This window comes from Gorilla gorilla, chromosome 4 (genome assembly GCF_029281585.2).
Source record: "Gorilla gorilla gorilla isolate KB3781 chromosome 4, NHGRI_mGorGor1-v2.1_pri, whole genome shotgun sequence".
In the NCBI taxonomy this organism is placed as follows: domain Eukaryota; kingdom Metazoa; phylum Chordata; class Mammalia; order Primates; family Hominidae; genus Gorilla; species Gorilla gorilla.
The window spans coordinates 164,467,751-164,490,109 of record NC_073228.2 but is presented as its reverse complement, the minus strand read 5'-3'; the positions used below and the strand labels follow the sequence as shown (position 1 = coordinate 164,490,109).

The following is a 22,359-nucleotide window of genomic DNA, read 5'->3' as shown; positions in this document are numbered from 1 at the left end:
TTTCTTTTTTAGCACCAATGTGAACTCATGGTTTTAAAAATATCTGACATATGTCAAATCAATGCATTTATTGTCTTTCATTATTGCCCCATCTCTAGCCAGTGGGGCTTCTTAAAAAAGAGAAGTGGCGCCGGGCGCGGTGGCTCACGCCTGTAATCCCAGCACTTTGGGAGGCCGAGGTGGGTGGATCATGAGGTCAGGAGATCGAGACCATCCTGGCTAACACGGTGAAACCCCGTCTCTACTAAAAATACTAAAAATTAGCCGGGCGTGGTGGCGGGCGCCTGTAGTCCCAGCTACTCGGGAGGCTGAGGCAGGAGAATGGCGTGAACCCAGGAGGCGGAGCTTGCAGTGAGCCGAGATCGCGCCACTGCACTCCAGCCTGGGCGACAGAGCGAGACTCCGCCTCAAAAAAAAAAAAAAAAAAAAAAAATGAGAAGTGGCTCCTGAGTCCTTTTCACATAACGTTAGCGGTCTTTGGTAGATCTGGTTCCTTTTAATAGAAACCACAATAAGTACATGCTAGAGGAGTTTATTACTATTGGGTTGATTATTATTTCTATGCCATTTAAATGAACAGAACTAGGACATTTTTAAGATTAAATACATCTGGATTCATGCTGACCCTTCAAATTCAAGAATAGAGGTTTTTCAGTCCACCTCATCCGTATTAAATACGTAATCTTTCTCCCACATCAGGCAAATTCCCTATCCACTGCATTACACCACCCCCTTTTGATATTTAACACTCACAGAAATTCTATGAGGTTGAAATTGTAGGAACTAGCAACATATTAGAGATGAGAAAATAACTTCAGAGAGATCGAATTTGTCAAAGATTATCCAGGTAATATAGTGTTGAGACCAAATTAGAACTCAGTTCTGACGTACCTCATTATTTATCCCATTGCGGGAAATATTCTTAACTTTCTTTAGATGTATTTTTATTTCTCAAATTAATATAATTTTCATATGTATGAAAATTCTAAAGCTCTATAAATGTTAGGTTTAATTATTTATAATAATAATAACTTGATGGTGATGGGGCAACCCTATGAAAAACTGTTACTTTTATTTTCTATAGACTTCTGGCCTCCTTATGGTGATCTCCAGTCTTCTACTTGCATGTGGGTACACAGTTTCCTCACACACCCATACAACGTCCCCTCTTCCCAATGTCTAGCATTATTTTCACATTTCTATTAAAAGGTCTTTTGCTTTAGAGCCTTACGAGGAAACTCTGCTAGGTTTGTGAAAGATGACATTTTGTTTGTTTGTTTGTTTTTGTTTTTGTTTTTGTTTTTGAGATGGAGCCTTGCACTGTTGCCTGGGCTGGAGTGCAATGGCGCGATCTCAGCTCACTGCAACCTCCGCCTCCTGGGTTCAAGCGATTCTCCTGCCTCAGTCTCCCAGGTAGCTGGGATTACAGGTGCCCGCTACCATGCCTGGCTAATTTTTTGTATTTTTAGTAGAGACGGAGTTTCACTATGTTGGCCAGGCTGGTCTCAAACTCCTGACCTCGTGATCCACCCTCCTTGGCCTCCCAAACTGCTGGGATTACAGGCGTGGGCCACCGCACCCGGCCCGAAAGGTGAAATATTAATGGATAATATCTTAAAGTTATGGATGATAACCTAAGGTATTAATGAATTATATCTTAAAGTTTTCTCCTTCCCACCACCTCCAATACCCAAGACAACGTATTTATATTTTAGTATTGGCCTTCACTGTCTTAACCAATTGTGGGTATTTAAGGTCAATGTGGGAAATATTTGATATCTCAAATGAAAACCATACCAATCTAATATGGTATATGGATTAGTTAAGACTCTTGGTTACATGTGACAGAACTGTAATTCAAAATAGTGTGGACGAAAAATTAAATTTATTAGAAAAATATGGGGTGGGTTGGACCTCAGGTTCATGTGGAATGAGGGCTTCAGAATCCATCAGTATGATGTCCATCTCTTATCTATGTTTCTTGCGATATGTTTGGTATGAATCTTTCAAACCAACTTCCTTCATGTGGAATGAAACGTGGTACCAGTAGTATTTGTGCTTTATAGCTTAACCCCCAGAGAGGGTCTAGCAACCTTCCCTGATGTCTAGATTGAAAAGCATCCTGGGGAAATGTACTGCCTGGCCTGGCTGGTATCATGTACCCATTCCTAGACAAATTAACTCTGGCCAGAAACAAAGGACTCTGTGATTGGCATCCTGCACTTGAACCTCATGTTTGAAATTGGTCTGTGGGGTGTGAGAGTTCTGAACAGCACAGCAATAAATATCCATTATATCTATGACTCATCAGAAATATATAAACCTAACTTATGTGTGACCATGGTCGTTCATCCTTAAGGAAGGGGGCTTAATACCCTCTGTCTCTCTCCTATAGTCCCTAGTGTTATTCCTTTTCCCAAAAAGCCCTTCCCTTCTGACCTCTCTCTGCCTAGGCAACACTCTGACCGGTGTCCCACAGGTAATCACTCCTTCCTCTGTGCTCCCATGGACTTTGCTCTTGCCACTCTCAACTATTATAGTCCGTTCAATAAATTTATTTACTCAACCAACATCTGATGAGGTCCTCCTGTTGCCAGACACTGTACTAGGATCTTTGTTTTGTGGTTTATCAGCAGAGGTGACACATTGTGATCATATCTCTCATGAACAACTTAATATAGTTTCTTGAACTGAAACTCATGCTTTCTTCTTTGTGAATTTTTTTGCCAAAACATAAGGTACAAAGTGTTGGATCTCATATTATCTTCTTGTGTTTCAGTTATCCACAGCAAGAAAGAATTTGTACAGAAAAGTTTGTCTGTGTAATACTCCCTTAAGATGCCACTGGCCACCTGATGGCACCTGCCCATATTTCAGGCATCAGACCACTCACACATTCATTCATCAAGTATTTATTAAAAGCCTTCTATGTGCCGGATGTTGTAGCATGCTCTGGGGACCCAGAAGTAAACAAGAGATACAGGGTGCGACTGCATGCCCTTACAGGGAATTACACAGACAATTGTTAACAATTCTGCCAACAATTAGTTCCTTTTAGAAATGACAGAAGAAATCATCCTATTTCCAGTATTTGCTTGGCATGCCAAGCCCATGCCCTGTATGTTCGGGAAATGCCATAGCAAGATCTCAAGATTACTTTTAGTCAGCCCAACTGGGAAACAGAATATTTGTCCACTTGACAAAAGGGAACTCAAACTGTAAAAAATCCTTAAGATAGTCTCCCTCAGAGCCCTCCAGCCCAATCTGCCTGCTTTTGTGGGAGAATCACTAGGGCAGGCGGGGACCTCTAGAGTGATTGAATATGCAAATGATTTCCTCATCCAGAGCCAGAGGAAAGTAACTGCCAGTCACTCTGTTGTGTGTTATCTTGAAAAGAACCTTCACCTACCAGGAAGCAGAAAGGTTATCAAATGCTGGTAACTGTCATTAGTTTTCAGAGAGGATTCTCAGAAATCAGAGGGTTGCTTAATTTGTATACCAGGAAGAAAACCTCAATCACCTAGCTCAGCAGCTGGGGCGTGAAGAACATTTGCTTTCACCATTTAGACAACTGATAAAATGAAAAAAAAAAAACTTTAGTGTTCTTCCAAGGTTGCAGCATACCTCCTGTGTAGCTTCGTTGGTTGGCATGGTTTGCCTACCCTGTAACCCCTATTCCTTGGCACAGTCAGCTGAGCAGCCCACACAGGACGGTCAGTGCCGCCATTTTGCTATCCTTATCCCCAGGTTGTGGTGGCTCTCCTTGGTATTCCTTTAGCCTGGGAATCATGTAGAAACAGACACCAAGAGTTTCACAGAAGCATGGCAGTCACTAATCCAACTCGTCTTTTTGGTAAACATTCTTGACTCTTGGTAAAAGCTAAATACATAAATGATTTCTATGTTTGAGGAAAGAGTTTTGTTGGTTTCCCTTTCTTCAATCGACAGAATCTTTCGTGAATGATATTTCCTAATGGACACGGAGGGATTTCAAAGTGGTCTAAGATGTTCTTCTAACCCTGTAAGAACTTTATGCCTATGGGTTCCATTTAAAAAAAAAAAGACCCTTTGTGACTATAAAAAAAAAGAGGTTGTCCTTTCAATGTCCATTATTTAAGAATATATATTAAAACCAAAAGCTACAGTGAATCTAGTGAAGTGGTAAATGAAATTTTAATTTATTAATCTCAATAATTCCTTTGGAAATCTGAAAGATAGTGGTACATGCATGTGTGAGACTTATTTTTACTCTTCTACAGACAGCATTTGGGAGCATATAGGGGATTTGTAGACAAGATGCAGTAGCTTAATCTACCAATCAGGAACCACTGGCTTACAGAAACAGCTTGGTAGCAGGAATTACTTAACAGTCTCCTTCTTTCTTTTCCTCCCTTGAGTCATTCCACTCAAGTCAAAGCCCCACAGTGGGAGTGTTTAATGGGCAGGGCATCACGACTTAAATTCCTATCACAATTATAAACCAGAAAGGAAAGGCAGTTTCCCACAAGAAAGCCAGAAGTTTACAGAAAAAGGATGAAACAGAAGATGGGTAGCCAGAAAACAGCTATCCATTACAAACAATTTCAAAAGATCATTCATATATTTATTTAATCATGTGTATTGATCAATTCGATCATTAATTGTAAAGACTTACAGGAAATAAGCCTAGAAAAGTAAAACTTGAGGCAAGCGCAAGGGAAATGGCCTATTCTAGCTAATGGAATATATTCCAGCCTGAGATGGCAGGCTTGCTGTACCTGGGACACAGGTGAGTGAGGAGGACCTCAACCCCGGGGAGTGATTACGCCCTGGCACCAGGCCCACTTTCCTTCGCTCTCAAAGATACCGCTATTGACACATCTGAGCCGGACTGGGAACTTTGAGTTGTCTTATGGCTGCAATCACTGATTTGTTTTAATCACCCCTTTCTTCCCTTGATTCTCACTTACTGTACCACATGACTCCTCTATCATAGATAGTAAATAAAAGCTTGAATGCACGCATGAATGAACGGAAGACTAGACTGTCCCAAGGTGGGATCTAGGACTGTGACTACATTTTTTATTTGTTGAGCCAAAGAAGTCCCATAAAAGAAGGGGTCTTACTCCCATCAATCAAAGTTAAGACTGTACCTGGGGCTTTTTCTATGGCACGGGTCAGCCTTTACAGTGAGGTCTGCTTTGTATCTCCTCACCCATCACCTTTCAACATATACACTTCTAATATCACCCTCTCCATTACTAACCTTACCTCAACACATCTTTATGGTGTGCCTGCAAAAACAAGGTATTACAGGAGATGCCCCAGAGGAAGATGACAGTCTACCAGAGGATGCACAGATCTAGGCGAGATGTTCAATGGAAACAGCAGCAGTGGTGGCAGCACATGAAAAGGAGCAATTCTGATTGGCGGGGGTGGAACCTTCTATGGGGATTAGAGTGAGCTTCATAGAGGGAGTGGCCAAAAAAAAAAATTTAAATGCTTAAAAATAAAAATTATCAAAAAAATGTCTTCTAGGCCAATTAATGCCTTAACTTTAACCCTTACCCTTTGTAGGTACTTTAAGATGCAAATGTGCTTGGAAGAGGTAACACGTTGCATTGCTTATTCATTATAATTTTTGTATATTTTCTACTATAAATTAGAGAATGTATTCATTCATTAGGTCCTTCAGAGGAATTGAGTAATGAACATAGAAAAGAAATAGGGCCAAGAGGAGAGCTTATAAATACTCATCTTTCCTCTGTGCATCCAAATAACACTGTGGTTAAGGAGCAGACTCTTAGGGAGTGAGCGATGCTAAGGTTAAAGCCTGTTGTCTGGCTTTGCTGTCTGGATGGCACTGGGAAAATCACAGATTCTCCCTAAGCCTCAATTCCTTTATCTGTGAAATCGGGATAATAATGGTACCTACCTGATAGAATAATTGTCAGAATCAAAGAAGATGGCATGTATAAAATACTTAGTTGATTCTTAGTACACAACAAGCATTCAATAAGTGCTGCAGAATAATAATAACAGGACAGGAGGAATAAAAGGTGATGATGATGATGACGACAACGATGACGACAATGACTTTGGAATCTGACGATGTGAATGGCAATCCTGACTCTGTTACTTACCAACCATGAGACACTTTAGTCTCCATCTGCACGTCTGTCCAAACCTCTTAAGGTTTTTGTGAGAACTTTATGACAGGTGTCTGGCACATAGTAAGTGCTCCAGATACGTAGGTCTGACCTAAAGAGCTGCAGAGACACACACTCTTCTCTGGAAAGGATTGGTCTTTTCCTGTGTCTTAATGGCTCCCTAGGCCTTTTGCTGGAAAGCAAGACTTTCATCAAAGGGCAGTGCCTTAGATAAAAAGCAGGGTCAAGAAGAAGTGTCCAGTTAGGCGAGCTTCTTCCATAATCTAAGAAAAACTACAGGGTAGTGAGAGGACATTACACCGTCTCAGAAGGGAATCAGAAACTCCTGAACAAGGTTAAAATAAGAACCCTGGCCAGGCACGATGGCTTACACCTGTAATCCCAGCACTGTGGGAGGTTGAGGCGGGAGGCTCGCTTGAGCTCAGGAGTTTGAGACCAACCTAGGCACCAGAGTAAGACCCCCATCTCTATAACATATACATACACATACACACACACATATTTATATATGTATATACGTATATATAATATATATTTATATATGTATATACATATATAATATATATATATTATATATGTATATACATATATAATATATAATATATGTATATACGTATATATAATATATGTTTATATATGTATATACATATATACATGTTTATATATGTATATACGTATATATAATATATATTTATATGTATATACGTATATATAACATATTTATATGTATATACGTATATATAACATATTTATATATGTATATACGTATATATAACATATATTTATATATGTATATACGTATATATAACATATATTTATATGTATATACGTATATATAACATATATTTATATGTATATACGTATATATAATATATATTTATATATGTATATACGTATATATAATATATATTTATGTATATACGTATATATATTTATATACGTATATACGTATATATATTTATATACGCATATACGTATATATATTTATATATGCATATACGTATATATAATATATATTTATATATGCATATACATATATAATATATATTCATATATGCATATACGTATATATAATATATATTTATATATGTATATACGTATAATATATATTTATATATGTATATACGTATAATATATATTTATATATGTATATACGTATATATAATATATATTTATATATGTATATGTATATTAATATATATTTATATATGTATATATTATATATAATATATGTATATAATATATATTTATATGTATATATAATATATATGTATATATAATATATATTTATATGTATATATAATATATATGTATATATAATATATATTTATATGTATATATAATATATATGTATATATAATATATATTTATATGTATATATAATATATATGTATATGTATATATGATATATTTATATGTATATATGATATATATTGTATATAATATATTGTATATATAATATATATTATGTATTTATAATATATATTTATGTATACATAATATATGCATGTATATGTTATATATACACGTGTATATATAATATATACATTATATATACATAAATATATACATAATTATATACATAAATATAAATAAATATATATAATATAAATGTATATAATATATAAATATAAATATGTATGTATATATATTATATATACATGTATGTATAATATATACACATGTATATATTATACAATATATTATATATTATATAATTATATATTAAATATATTATTATATATAATATATAATCTTTATATACTATATAATATATATTATATAATTATATTATATAATATATATTATATATTATATATTATATAATTAAATATAATAGATATATTATATATAATATATATAAATTATATATATAATATATATAATTTATATATATAAAATATATATAATTTATATATTAGATATAATTATATATATATTATATATTATATATAATTTATATATAATTATATATTATATATATATAATTATATATATAATTATATATTATATATATATAATTATATATATAATTATATATTATATATATATAATTATATATAATTTATATATAATTATATATTATATATATATAATTATATATATAATTATATATTATATATATATAATTATATATTATATTATATATTATATATATAATTATATATATAATTATATATTATATATATATAATTATATATTATATTATATATTACATAATTATATATATAATTATATATTATATATATATAATTATATATTATATTATATATTATATAATTATATATATAATATATATTATATAATTATATATTATATATAATTATATAATATATATATTATATATTATATATATATTATATAATTATATATTATATATAATTATATAATTATATATAATATATAATATATATATAATTAAATATAATATATAATATATAATATATAATATATATATAATTAAATATAATATATAATATATAATATATAATATATATATAATTAAATATAATATATAATATATAATATATTATATAATTAAATATAATATATAATATATATTATATAATATATTATATAATTAAATATAATATATAATATATATTATATAATATATTATATAATTAAATATAATATATAATATATATTATATAATATATATTAAATATAATATATAATATATATTATATAATATATTATATAATTAAATATAATATATAATATATATTATATAATATATTATATAATTAAATATAATATATAAATATATTATATAATATATTATATAATTAAATATAATATATAAATATATTATATAATATATTATATAATTAAATATAATATATAAATATATTATATAATATATTATATAATTATATATTATATAATTAAATATAATTATAATTAAATATAATATATTAATATTATATTATATAATTAATATATAATATATAATTATATAATATATAATATATAATTATGTAATATATAATTATGTAATATATAATATAATTATATATAATATATAATATAATATATATTTTTATATATATTTATATTTATATAATATATACATGTATAGTATATAAATATATATGTATATATTATATATACATGGGTATTTATATATGTATATATAATATATACATATATAATTTTATTTTATAAAATATAAAATTCATCAGGTCTGGTGGTGCACGCCTGTAGTCCCAGCTACTCAGGAGGCTGAGGTGGGAAGATTGTTTGAACCCGGGAAGTCGAGGCTACAGTGAGCTGTGATCGCACCACTGCACTCCAGCCTGGGTGACAGAGTGAGACCCTGTCTCGAATGAATAAATAAATAAATAAATAAATAAGAACCCTGACAGGTTTGTAAGGCTCAGCAGTTCTCTGTGTCTTGAGCTGGCCCAGCAGCTGCCCTGGAGAGAAATACAGCAAATTCTTAAAAGCAAGCAGGGCCTCAGTGGTTGTCTTTGCAGCCAGCAGGACCCATATGCCCCTCTCCACAGCCCCTCTTCCTCCAGCTGAAGAAGAGAGCCCAGGGGACAAGTAGCTAGAAAGACCAAGGTCACCTTTTCATGAAAAGAGGAAGACAGGGACAAAAGTCCTGTGCTCAGCAGGAAAGGAGAACACAGCAGGAGGAAGGGACATTTCAGGAGGGAGGTGGCTAGGAAGCCCCAACAGAGGAACAAGAGTCAAACTTCACCATTGCTGGGGCCCGGCAGGTGTGATTAAACAGGCAGCAGGGACTCCGAGGCATTACAGAAGGATCATTAGTGCTCAGACCCCACTGCCAGTCATATCTGAAATGAGTTTGGATTTAGAGACCCAGCACTGAGCTGAGTGGTGTGGATCAGGAGTGAAGCACACGACTTAATCAGGGGCATGAAAGCAGCTGACAAATTACAGCATGATTTGTCATCATCTTGGAGCTCAGCAAGTGTTTGTCCCTGAAAGAATCAATACCTGGAGGGAAAAGGGCCATATTTTTAGAAACTCCTGGATGGGTAATTTATTTCAAGTGAGTAGAGAGTTTATTTATGTTGGCAGCCCCTCAAATCCAATGGACAGTATATTTACACGAAGCCAGAAAATGCTATCATTGCTTTGAATCAATTTGCCCCTTTGAACAGCTGTACCTTGAAGCTTTCAGTGATAAACTCACGCCCCTTGCTAAAAGCTCTACCCAAGAAACCATTTCCAATCCCACCTTTACCACTGCTGCCTTCTGTTTGGGTGGAATGTTACATGTTTCAACACTTTTCCACATAGATTCTGTTTTCTGAGGCACAATTAAGATGGGCAGGGCAGGTGATGTTATCCCCATTCTACAGATGAAGAAACGAAGGCTCATGAGTTGAACGTAGGATTAGTCAATGTAGAGGAGAGTCAGAAAGCAAGATCTCCCCACCTCAAGTTGTGTTTCATCCCCATTGGACTAAAAGAGTTTGTACAACAGAAATGCCTTTAAAAAAAATACTTAGCTACAAGACTGTTCACCAGGAAGCAATGTGCTGTGTAAGTAAAGAGTAGAGGGTCTGCAGTTGAACTTGAATTAAAATCCCAGCCCATGAGATTTAAATAGGTTTGACCATGGGGAGCCTTCTTTACCTGTCAGTCACAGATTTCCCATCTCTAAAGAAAGGCAAATTAAAGTTCCTACTTCATAGAATGACGGTAAGCTTGAAAATAAATAATAAAGTTCTTATTACAGTGTCTGGCAGAAATAAGGGTCCAGTAAATGCTATTTATTTTTCTCTATTAGCTACTATTTTCATAGCATTTTTATAACAGCAAAACAAATTGAAACACTATACCTATTAAATGGTGAAATGATTAAAGGAAATATGGTCAATTTTGTTCCTGGACCAAACTGAGGGTTGGGCTGCTATTTCTCGTGGCCCAATAATAAGATGCAGATGAACTGGGGAGGAAGAGAGTTTTTATTTCTCTAACCAGTTACAGGGAGAAGGCCTGGAAGTTATTGCCAGACCAACTCAAAGTTACAAAGTTTTCCAGAGTTTATATACCTTCTAAGCTATATGCCTACGTGTAAGTGTGCATTCATCTGAAGACATAAGTGATTAACTTCTTTTAATCTATAACTAAGGTCTGGGTCCTGAAGACCTACTTCTGGAGCCTCAGTAAGTTTAATTAATCTAAATGAGTCTAGGTGCTGAGGTGATTACTTTATCTTGTCTCCTGACAAATCATAAGGATTTGGGGAGTTCCTTTAGACACCATTAAACTTGTCTGTGGAGGCCTGGGGAGTTTCTTCAGACCCCCAATTAAACTTGTTTCATCCCAAAAAGGGTCCTGATAAGAATTCCTTCATTATTCTCTCATGCTTCAAGTCCCAGGAAAAGCCTAGGCAACCTTGGTGAGATCTTTGTTACGTTCCAGCCTTTGTATAAGGACACTGGCTCAATCAGCTTTTAATGTTTAATCTAGCTATTCAGTGCGGAGACAGTTGTAATGGAGGCCTGTGTTAGTGAGACCTGGCCTGCCGCATATTCATACAATAGGTTTTTGTGCAGATGTTAATAAAAATGTAGACAAATTTAATAACATGTAAAAATGTTCAAGATCTATGAACACTAAATCTCGTTGTTAAAATGTGTAAATACACATGTATATACCTACACAAATATATGTGGGTGTGGAGATATATATATGTGTGTATATATACATATGTGTGTATGTGTGTGTGTGTGTACATGTGTATATATATATATAAATTTTTTTTTTTGAGACAGAGTCTTGCTTTGCCAGGCTGGAGTGCAGTGGCGCGATCTCGGCTCACTGCAACCTCCACCTCCCAGGTTCAAGTGATTTTCGTGCCTCAGCCTCCCGAGTAGCTGAGATTAGAGGCACACACCACCATGCCTGGCTAATTTTTGTATTTTTAGTAGAGACGGGGTTTCACCAGGCTGGTCTCGAACTCCTGACCTCAGGTGATCTGCCTGCCTCAGCCTCCCAAAGTGCTGGGATTACAGGTGTGAGCCACCATGCCCGGCTAATGGATATATATATTTAAAACCCTGGAAATATTACATGCGCAAGCAATTTAGCTGTGGATATCTCTATGTGGTGTGATTTATAATGCCTTCTTTTTAATTATCTATTTCTGTGGTATCCAATGTGATAACCACTAGCCACATGTAGCTATTTAAGCTTAATTAAAATCAAATTAAATTTTTTAAGAAAACAATTCCTTAGTCAAACTACCACACTTCAAATGCTCAATAGCCACATGTGATTAGTGGCTTCCATACTGCACAATGCAGACTCAGAACATTCCATCATTGCAGTAAGTTCTATTAGATCTGGGCTAGAGCCCCAGACGCAGGCAGGTCAGAGAAATGCAATCAGGGTAATCACCTCCCTCTGCCCTGCATCAAACTTTTCATTGGCATTTGCTTTCTCTTCCTTAATGAGGACTTAACTTTTTTTCTGACACATTACAACTATCAAAGTGTGAGAAAGCAGGGATTACCTTATTTGCAATGGTTCTAACAGTGATTAGCTCTCCCAATGATCCTATTAAAACTAGATCCCTCTGAATTAATAAACTCACAGAGTCCTCTCTCTCACAGGAGGTACAGTTCGAACCAGAGCTTTTCCACAATACCATCGTGTGTGAGAAACCCAACAACCACCTCAACAAATTTAAGGGTTATATGTAAGTATCTCATGTCCCATGCTGCTAGTAAATATCTCCGCTGCAGCTAGAAAATATATTGTCTAGAAATGACCAAACAAATAAGCATCTTCATCCTGAGGAATTTTATTTGTGTGTGTGTGATAAAGAGGGACTAGAGAAATTTAAATTGGGAAACTTTTTCTATTATTTTTTTTTTTTTTTGCTGAGTGATAGTTATTTATGTTGCAGGGTTAAATTCACCAATATTGTTAAAAAAAAAAAAAAACCTTAGTAAAATAGCATCAAAATCAAGATTGTGCTCTGATTCAGGAAGGTGAATATGATTTAATTAAGATCAATTTTTAAGTGCCTATATTGCATTGTAGGTAAGAACAGGGACTTTGGAATTGGACAGATCTGGGTTTGAATCAGGGTTCTGCAAATTACAAGCTGTATGACCTTGGGTAAATTAATTCACCTCTCTGAGCCTGTTTCCACATCCATAAAATAAAATTATAATATCTATATCAAAGGGTTTTTCTTTTCTAAGATTGTCAGCATACACAAAGCCCTTAGCACAGCAACTGGCAGAGAGGAAATATTCAATTAACAGTGGCTCCTGCTATTAGGATAATTGTTATTCTTATTCCTCAACTTTGGTTCAGCCTAAGAATTTTACTGCAATTCTGCTCCCTTATCAGACCACTAGTCTTCTCACAAAATAAGAGCCATAGTAACAGATGTGAGTAAATGCCCTTACACGATGCTTTTCTACAGGGGTGTCCAAACTTCTGGCTTCCCTGGGCCACATTGGAAGAATTGTCTTGGGCCACACATAAAATACACTAACCCTAACAATAGCTGATGAGCTAAGTAGTAATAATAATAATAATCTCATAATGTTTTAAGAAAGTTTACGAATTTGTGTTGGGCCATGTTCAAAGCCACCCTGGGCCACATGTGGGCCATGGGTTGGACAAGCTTGCTATAACAGTTTTCAGAGGACTTCTAGAGAACATTATCATGCGTAATCTTCACAATAACCCCAGAAAGCGAATATCGTGATGTGGATTATGATGATCTGAGACTTTATAGATGCAAAGATTCTCCCTAACTCACAGCAAGTACAAGACAAAGCCAGGACTTATATGGGGGTCTTTTGACTCCAACCCCAGTGTGCTTTCCATAGCCGTACATTGCAGAGCTCAGCCATGTTACACCAATTTCTCCACCAACACGGCCTGCAGCTCCCTGAAATACAGTTGTCTTTGCTTTCTTCCACCCACATGTCTTCAGGCCATGAGGGATATAATGAGGAGAAATAGAAAGGAGAAACAATAAGAACAATACCAGAGAAACCATAGCTTTTATAGGCAAATTACTTTTAAAATACACAGAGTGAGCAGAAGGAGACAAGCAGAGAAGGGCCTGAGGTCCTGGGGAAAAGGCCTTTGCTGCAAAGGAGGTAAAGCCTGTCACCTGCTCTGAAGAGAAGGGTGCCCCTTGTGCCTTAGGTTTGTGAACTTGATTCATCCCAAATCCCTCATGCCTTGAGTCACTCTCCATATCCTCTTAGAGAACAGCCTCATTGTTAGATTTCTGTTTAGGACCCTTTCTCCCCAGAACAGCTCAGGCTAACAGCCAGCCTTTCTCAGTTTTCAACCTGGGCTCCAGCCTGCCCCTCTCAGACAGATTTCAGGACAGAACTCTCCCAGCTTCACTCAGCCCCCAGCACCTCCTCTTCCTAGTTGCTGCTCTGGGAGACCTGTCCTTCCTCCACATGACTGGGCCTCATGGATGAGTCCTAAAAGTCCAGTTGGACAGTGAAGTAGCTAACCCATGGAATGAAGGAGAATTCCTTGCTGTGCTCCTACATCCTGGCTAGAAGATCAACAGCTTTTAATGATCTGTTTGAAAGTTAGGGGTGTCCAATTTGAAAATGCGACTTTTGAATGAAAGAATCTCTACAGAGCAGTGGTTCTCAACCAGGGACAATCACCAACAACAACAAAACCACCCCTCCAACCAGGAGACATTTGACAATGTCTAGAATCATTTTTCTTGCCACAACTGGGGAGGGGTGCTGTTGGCATCCACTGGGTAGGGGCCAGGGATGCTACAATGCACAGGACAGCCCCCAACCCCAGCAGAGAATTGTGTAGTCCAAAATGTTCATAACACCGAGGTTGAGAAATGCTGGCCTATAAAAAGTATAATAGACCATCCTTGTAAACCAAGAGCGCTAAATAGACAACAGCTGTATGATAGCAAATCCTTTTCTACCATTCTTTGAAAAGGAACATTACAACCGAGAGAAGTAGAGGCCTCTCTCATATGCTATCGCTTCAGAACATCCTAAAATTATTCTTGAAACCACAAGCTACTGACAGTGAGACAAGCAAGGTTCATTAGCCCAGTATTAAATCCCCAGCCAGCCTCCTCCTTAATAAACAGAAGGAGCAATGGTGGGTCCTGAACCTCAGACATTCTTAGACCACCTTTATGATTTTTATTATATTCAGTAAAATCTATTTTATCTACCAGATTTTTAATTACCTTACTTTTTCCCAAATTTATTTGAAGAGGAAAATTTATATCACTGGGCCCTATGGGAAACCAGGATCACTGGCTATACTTAAGAGGTAAAAATTAATACAATGAAATCAAAACAGTTATATTCTAACTATTATTTGCCATAGCATCCTTTGCTTTAAAAAGTAGGATAGACAAACATTAGAATAGGGTCAAGAATATACTAGCAAGAAATGAAACATCCTCCTTGACATATTCAGCAGAAGTGAAAATAGAAATGACTCTGATTTAGTGTGGGTGAGTGGGGTAGTACTTTAGGTACCCTAAGGTAGTGAAAATCTCAGTAGGGTGGGTGTCTGTGACCTAGATTCCCTGGTCTTAGGATGTCTCATGTACTAGTTGTATAGCCTTGGAAAAATCTCAGCCATTCTGAGCTTCTACTTTTTCATAAATAAAAATAATCATCCTACCAACTTCCCAGACCACAAAGAGTCAAACAAAATCATGTAAGTAAATGTAGTTTATAAACACAGTGAGGAATCATTAGCATTAAAAGGCATATTGAGTGGCAGTATAGCACTCTGGGGCCAGACTAGTTTTGAATCCCCATTCTGCCACTTCCTGGCTTTATGAACTTGCCTCAGTTTCCCTATCTGTAAAATGGGTATGATAATAAGCCCTGTCTTATAAGGTTGTCATGAGGCTTGAGTGAAAAAGGCTTATAACTGGACTTAGCGATAAGAAGTATTGAAGAACTACAAGTTTAAAGAAGAGCTCTAAGAGTTCAGATTATTATTTTTTTGTTCTCCCCAATATGTTTGGAAAGTTATATTTAAGCTTGCTGAAAATCTCAAAGGAACGGCATCAGGATAGAGTAAAGGCCAGACCCCAGGTCATAACTAGAGTTGATTGGACTCAGAAGTTTCTAGTGTGAGGTGGAAAACTGCAATGCTCCCTGGACTAGAAGAAAGAAGAAACTATCTCTACTTTTAGGATCTGCGTCCCAATAATTTGGGCAAAGGGCCACTCCTGTGAGGTCTATTTTATGAGCTACTGAGCAGGTGAAAGCTGGTACAGGAAAGAGGCCGAGTGAGTGATGTGGCTCGGAACGAGAGGAACCCACGACCTGCCCTTCCTTACTTTACCATTCTTACCTGTCCCCTGTCCCCTGTATGAAAAGCAAGACTACCTGGAGGCTCCCCTTGGAAGTTCAGCTTCTGCAGTTCAGGTCCCCAGAAGCTGAATGACAATGAGCATGTGAACACTGCCAGTCTTTGTAAGGCCAGAAGCCGGTTCCCTTGCACTTTTGTTTGCTTGTTTTTTAAAGTGACAGGAAGTTTATTAAGAAAGGGATAAAAGAAGGGTTACTCCATAGCAGAATAGCCCCTTGCCCTTTTTTTTTTTTTTTTTTTTTTTTTTTTTTAAGATGGAGTCTTGCCCTGTAGCCCAGGCTGGAGTGCAAAGGAGCAATCTTGGCTCATGGCAACCTCCGCCTCCCAGGTTCAAGCGATTCTCCTGCCTCAGCCTCCCAAGTAACTGGGATTACAGGCACCTGCCACCATGCCTGACTAATTTTTTGTATTTTTAGTAGAGACGGGGTTTCACCATGTTGGCCAGGCTGGTCTCGAACTCCTGACCTCATGATCCACCTGCCTCAGCCTCCCAAAGTGCTGAGATTACAGGCTTGAGCCACTGCACCCGGCCCTACCGGTTGCCCATTTTTATGGGTGTTTCTTGATTATATGCTAAACAAAGGGTGGATTATTCATGAGTTTCCTGGGACAGGCATGGATAATTCCCAGAGCTGAGGGTTTCTCCCCTTTTTAAACCATATAGGGTAACTTCCTGATGTTGCCATGGCATCTGTAAACTGTCATGGCTCTGGTGGGAGTGTAGCAGTGAGGACAACCAGAGGTCGCTCTCATCACCATCTTGGTTTTGGTGGGGTTTGGCTGACTTCTTTGCTGCAACCTGCATAAAAACATTTTGAATATGAGAATTGAAGCCAAGGCTTTTTCACCAGAGTTCTGCCTTTTATGTTGGTAAATGGGACAGTTTTCTCAGGGTGGACAATTCCCCTCTAATGGTCTAGCTCCCACCCAGGCCTCCTAGGAGCAAAAAAGAGATCTGCCCTTGAACATGAAGGAGATTAGATTCTGAGCTACCATCACTCTTCTGAAAAAACAGGGAGGAGAGGGATCATGTTCACTCACCACTTCTAGTTCTGTGACACTACCCAGTGACAGCAAGGAAAGGCCACCAAACCACCCCCTGTCTTTTATTCATCATCCCCAGGGAGCATCCTGACCAGACCAGGACTGGCTTTGGCTGTGAGAGTCTTCTGCTTCGAGGCTGCACCATCAGAAACACCGAGATGGCTGTTGGCATTGTCATCTATGCAGGTCATTGTCTCTGGATAGTTTTTTTTGTCTGAATTTTCCTTTATCCTTCCCCCTCCAAATCCATCTTCAGTCAATGGGAACCAACAGCTGTTCACAGCAACTTCCCATTTACTCATGTAACTTCCCATTTCTCAACTAAGCAAACGGAGGCTGGGAATCACAGCAGTTCACTCACTCTACAGGAGACATAATGAGATTCCGAGTTAATATCACCCATCTGCACAAGACAGGGAAAGGGATTCACACTCAATCATCCCGGTGGTTTTGTGCTACTAACTAAAGCCAGAATTAAGTGTATCTTCTTAAGCCTGTGGAATAACCTCACCAAACTTAACAACTTCCCCTTTGGAGCCTCAATTTCCTCATTTGTACAGTGGGGAGAATATTTGTATCTGCCTCAGAGTGTTTGTAAGGATCAAATTACTCAGCACATGAAAAGCATCCAGCACTGCCTATAGCAAAGAGAGGGCTCAGTGGGTTTTAGTTGTTTTTGCAGTTATGTTTTTACTATTACCTTTATTTATTTTATGGCTCCAGATATGGAGGCCTATCTCTCCTTCCCACTTTGATCCTGCTTTCCAATGAAAAAAGATTATAGCAGCGCTTCTCACAGTGAAATCTAAAGTCTTGGAGGGCAATCTTGGAGCTGCTGTATCTCTAGTACTTAACACCAGTGCTCGTAGGTACGCAACGCACCTGTTGTTACATGAACACCTGAAGACCTCAGCTGCAACAGAGGAAACATGGTCTCTCTGGAGCATCTACCTTTGCTGGAAAACTCCAGAATGTGTTTTCTTCTGAGTCTTCCACTCACTGGGACACTTTGGAATAGTTCGCTTATTGCTTTTTTGTTTGGTTTGGTCTCCATAGAACCCCACTTCTGATGGACATAGAAGAGCATTTAAATATCCATCTACCATAAGATTTACTCTTTGGGATTGTCAAAGAAAAACAGGTCTTTTTAAACATAATGTCACGATTTAGCTAGCTTTCCCTAATTTGGGAGAGGGGGATTATATTTGTCAGTTCAGATGACTTATTTCGAAGATCTTTAGCAATGGAGTTCAACACCATCTGGTAAACCTATTAAAAATGAACTCTCCAGCAATCTCCACTCTACCAAAAAAGAAAATGGTAATCATAATCATATAGATTTAGAGCTTTGCTTCTCTGCCTGAACAGAAATAAAGAAGAAACCTTGAGTAGGTGATGGGAGTGGTATATAAGGTGGCAGATATGGAGTGTTAACCATGGCTCCAGCTAGTCGGGCTGCCTATGGGTAAAATCCATTCATATTCTGCATGTTCCTGAACAAGATGGTTGAACTTTCAGTGCAAGAGGGACTAATAATTTCTACCTTGTAGCTTTATAAGGTTCGAATGAGATTATCTGTGAAAAGGGCCTAATACGACAGTTGGAATACATCAGGCCCGCAAAAATATGAGAAAGAAGATACCAGTTGTTTTTAGCATTATTATCTAGAGCTGGGGTTCTCACCTTTGGCACCATTGACATTTTGGCCCATATTATTCTTTGTGACGGGGGCCGTCCTGTAGAGTATTTAGCAGCATCTCTGGCCTCTACCCACAAGATGCATTAGCACCCCCCACCAAGTGAGGTAACCCCAAATTTCTCAAGACGTTGCCAAATGTCCTCTGGGGAGTAAAATCACTCCTGGTTGAGAGCAATGGTCCAGAATTCTCATTTCACCCTTGACATTATCAATGGGTAAAACAGGGCCTCAGAGTCAAAGGCCCAAAAAGGACAAGGTGAGATTTACAGAAGAAAGAGGTCCAATGTAGAGATGTGTGCTCCTCACAGCAAACACTGAGTCCCAACTTACCAGAAACTAATTTAGTACTTTGTGTGTATTGATTTATTTTCCCACTTCATACACCACAATCATCTCCCATTTTTCAGATGAGGAATTGAAGTACAAAGAGGTTCACTCACCCAAAGTCACATGCCTCCTGAGTTGAACTCTCTGCAACCCAAGGTCAAGTACCCACAGAGCTGAGCTCTGACTCTAGAGCCCACACTCTTATCCACTGCCCCATACTTCCTCCCCTTGAACCCAACTCTTTCCAAAAGAACAGAGGGGTCTCAGAAGGCAAGGATCAGGTGGGTGAAGGGGATAGTCCCAGGATCCCTGAATGGAGTGAGGCTGAGAGGCAGGCAGAAAGTCTACAGGCCCAGGAGTACTGCTGGAACCCCTGCTCACAACTGCAGCAACTTGAGTCTAATTTTAAAAGCCTAGAGTTTTTATGCTACTACTGTTTTGTTGCTACTTTAAATCCACAAGGCAACCAGCTAAACAACATAAAAGCCGTTTGCTTCTGGAGCTGATGTATTGATTTTCTTTAATTTCTCACAGAAAATATGCAACTGATGTGTTTTTCATTTGACTGCTGGGGAGTATGGCACTGTAGTTAACATTCAGCAGCCCCAAAGGAGGGGCTCTGTCTAAAGACAAAGTCTCAGTTTGACTCTTAGCTCTTAGGTGTGTGACCTTGGGTCCCAGGGGTTGGTGAAAGGAGAACTACACTGGCAATCTGAATCTTGGGTTCACAATGTGACTCTGACATTGACTTATTCTTTCACTTTGGGCAGATCCTTTTTACCCTCTAGCCCTCAGCTTCCCCTACTGGAGAAGAAGGTGACTGGGTGAGATTGGTAGTTTTCAAACTTTGTCATCCTTTCTTTAACCAAAATTGTATGCAAAACTTCAACATAGGAGTGGAGCTGCCCAGGGTTAGTGCTGGGGTGGGGACCTTTGGTCCCTACTACTCTTGCTCAGGCAACACCAACAACTTAGGCAGGACCAAAGAAACAAATAGGGAAACTACTGGTCCCAGGCACTGTCCTACCACAGGGCTTTTACATATACAGTTCCCCAGCCTAAAACTCTGCTGCCAACTCTGCTGCCAACTCTGCTTTCCCTTCAGGCCTCCCTTCAATGTCATCTCCTTGGAGCAGCTTTCCCTGAGCGGGCTCTCCAACACCACCTCTTTTCCACCTTGGCCTTTTGTTTACTGTATATTATTTATTTCATAGGACTTATTAATAATGATAATTATCCCTTCTGTCTTCTTGTATATCTTCAATAGAATGTGAACCCTATGTCTTGCTGTTGTATCCCACTGCTAGCCCATAACAGGTGGAACAGAACCTTTGTGCAAATTAGGAAAAGACAGCCCTTCTTTAAGACAGCTTACTATCATTTGCCAGAACTCTGTCCATAATAAACTTATAAATCTTTGGCAACTACAGAATGAGGGCTACGCTCTAGAGTTGTACAGGGCATAGCCTGTGCATGGGAGCTCTCTCAGTGCCCACCACAGTGTCTGGCATGCATGAAGGGGATGCTCACTGAGTACCTGCTGGTAAATTATGTGAGGCCCCTACAGCTGTTCTCAGCAAACTTCTGAGGTGGGGCAAGTTCAGATTAAAGAGTGAAGCCTCTCTTTTATCTTAAGCTCCTGTGAGAAGAGCTGAGGGAATGGTGTAAGACTTAGGCAAACAGGAACTAAGGGACTGATTTCCTCATTTTCTCTCAAAGGCCATGAGACGAAAGCCATGCTGAACAACAGTGGCCCCCGGTACAAACGCAGCAAGATTGAGCGGCGCATGAACATAGACATCTTCTTCTGCAGTGGGATCCTCATCCTCATGTGCCTTATTGGAGCTGTAGGTATGGGATGTTCTGGAAAGAACAAGGACACAGTAATCGATTTATTTGGGCAAGTTTCTTCGGCTTCCTCATTTATAAAGTAGGGCTAATAAAATGTAAAGCCTACCCTGCCTACTTTAATGGGATGCCAATGAAATGAAAATGCAAGAGAAAATCTCCTAAAAGGAGTATGTGCTCTTTAACTATTCAGAATATCATCTGATATTTATTTGGTCAAGAAATATTTACTGAACACAGGCACTCTCGTAGCATGGAATGAAAACAAGATGAATCAGACTGTATTTGTTTCCCATTGCTGCTGTAAAACATGAACACACAGTCATTTAGAACAACACAAATTTATTCTGTTATAGCTCTGGAGATCAGAAGTTCAAAATCAATTTCAGTAGGTTAAGGCAGGAGTCTCAAACCCCTGGGCCAAGGACCAGTACCTCCTGTCAGATCAGTGGTGGCATTAGATTCTCACAGGAGTGCAAAACCTATTGTGAACTGCACATGCAAGGGATCTAGGTTGTGTGCTTCTTATGAGAATCTAATGCTTGATGATCTGTCGCTGTCTCCCATTATCCCTAGATGGGACCATATAGTTGCAAAAAAATAAGCTCAGGGCTCCCACTGATTCCACTATGGCAAGTTGTATAATTATTTCATTATATATTACAATGCAATAATAGAAATAAAGTGCACTGTAAATATAATGCACTTGAATCATCCTGAAACCCCTGAAACCATCTCCCCCTCCCCACTGACTGTGGAAAAATTGTCTTCCACAAAACTGATACCAAAAAGGTTGCAGACCACTGGGTTAAAGTCAGGGCATCAGCAGTTCTGGTTCCTTGTGGAGGCTCTGAAGGAAGGATCTATTCCTTGTCTTTTTCAGTTTCTAGTGGCTGCCTATAGTCCTTAGTCTGTGGTTCCTTCCTCAGTCTTCAGAGTGCACCA

General features: G+C 37.6%; 1 protein-coding gene across 1 annotated transcript in view; it reads left to right on the top strand.

Annotated features, from left to right (window-relative positions):
- Window positions 1–22,359, top strand: part of ATP10B (ATPase phospholipid transporting 10B (putative)) — a 218,112-nt gene that overhangs the window by 118,998 nt on the left and 76,755 nt on the right. Inside the window, exons 7-9 of the mRNA XM_055386545.2 lie at window positions 12,746–12,831; window positions 17,620–17,726; window positions 21,286–21,417. Of these exons, the coding sequence (XP_055242520.1) occupies window positions 12,746–12,831; window positions 17,620–17,726; window positions 21,286–21,417 (325 nt within the window). The remainder of the gene's footprint in view (window positions 1–12,745; window positions 12,832–17,619; window positions 17,727–21,285; window positions 21,418–22,359) is intronic.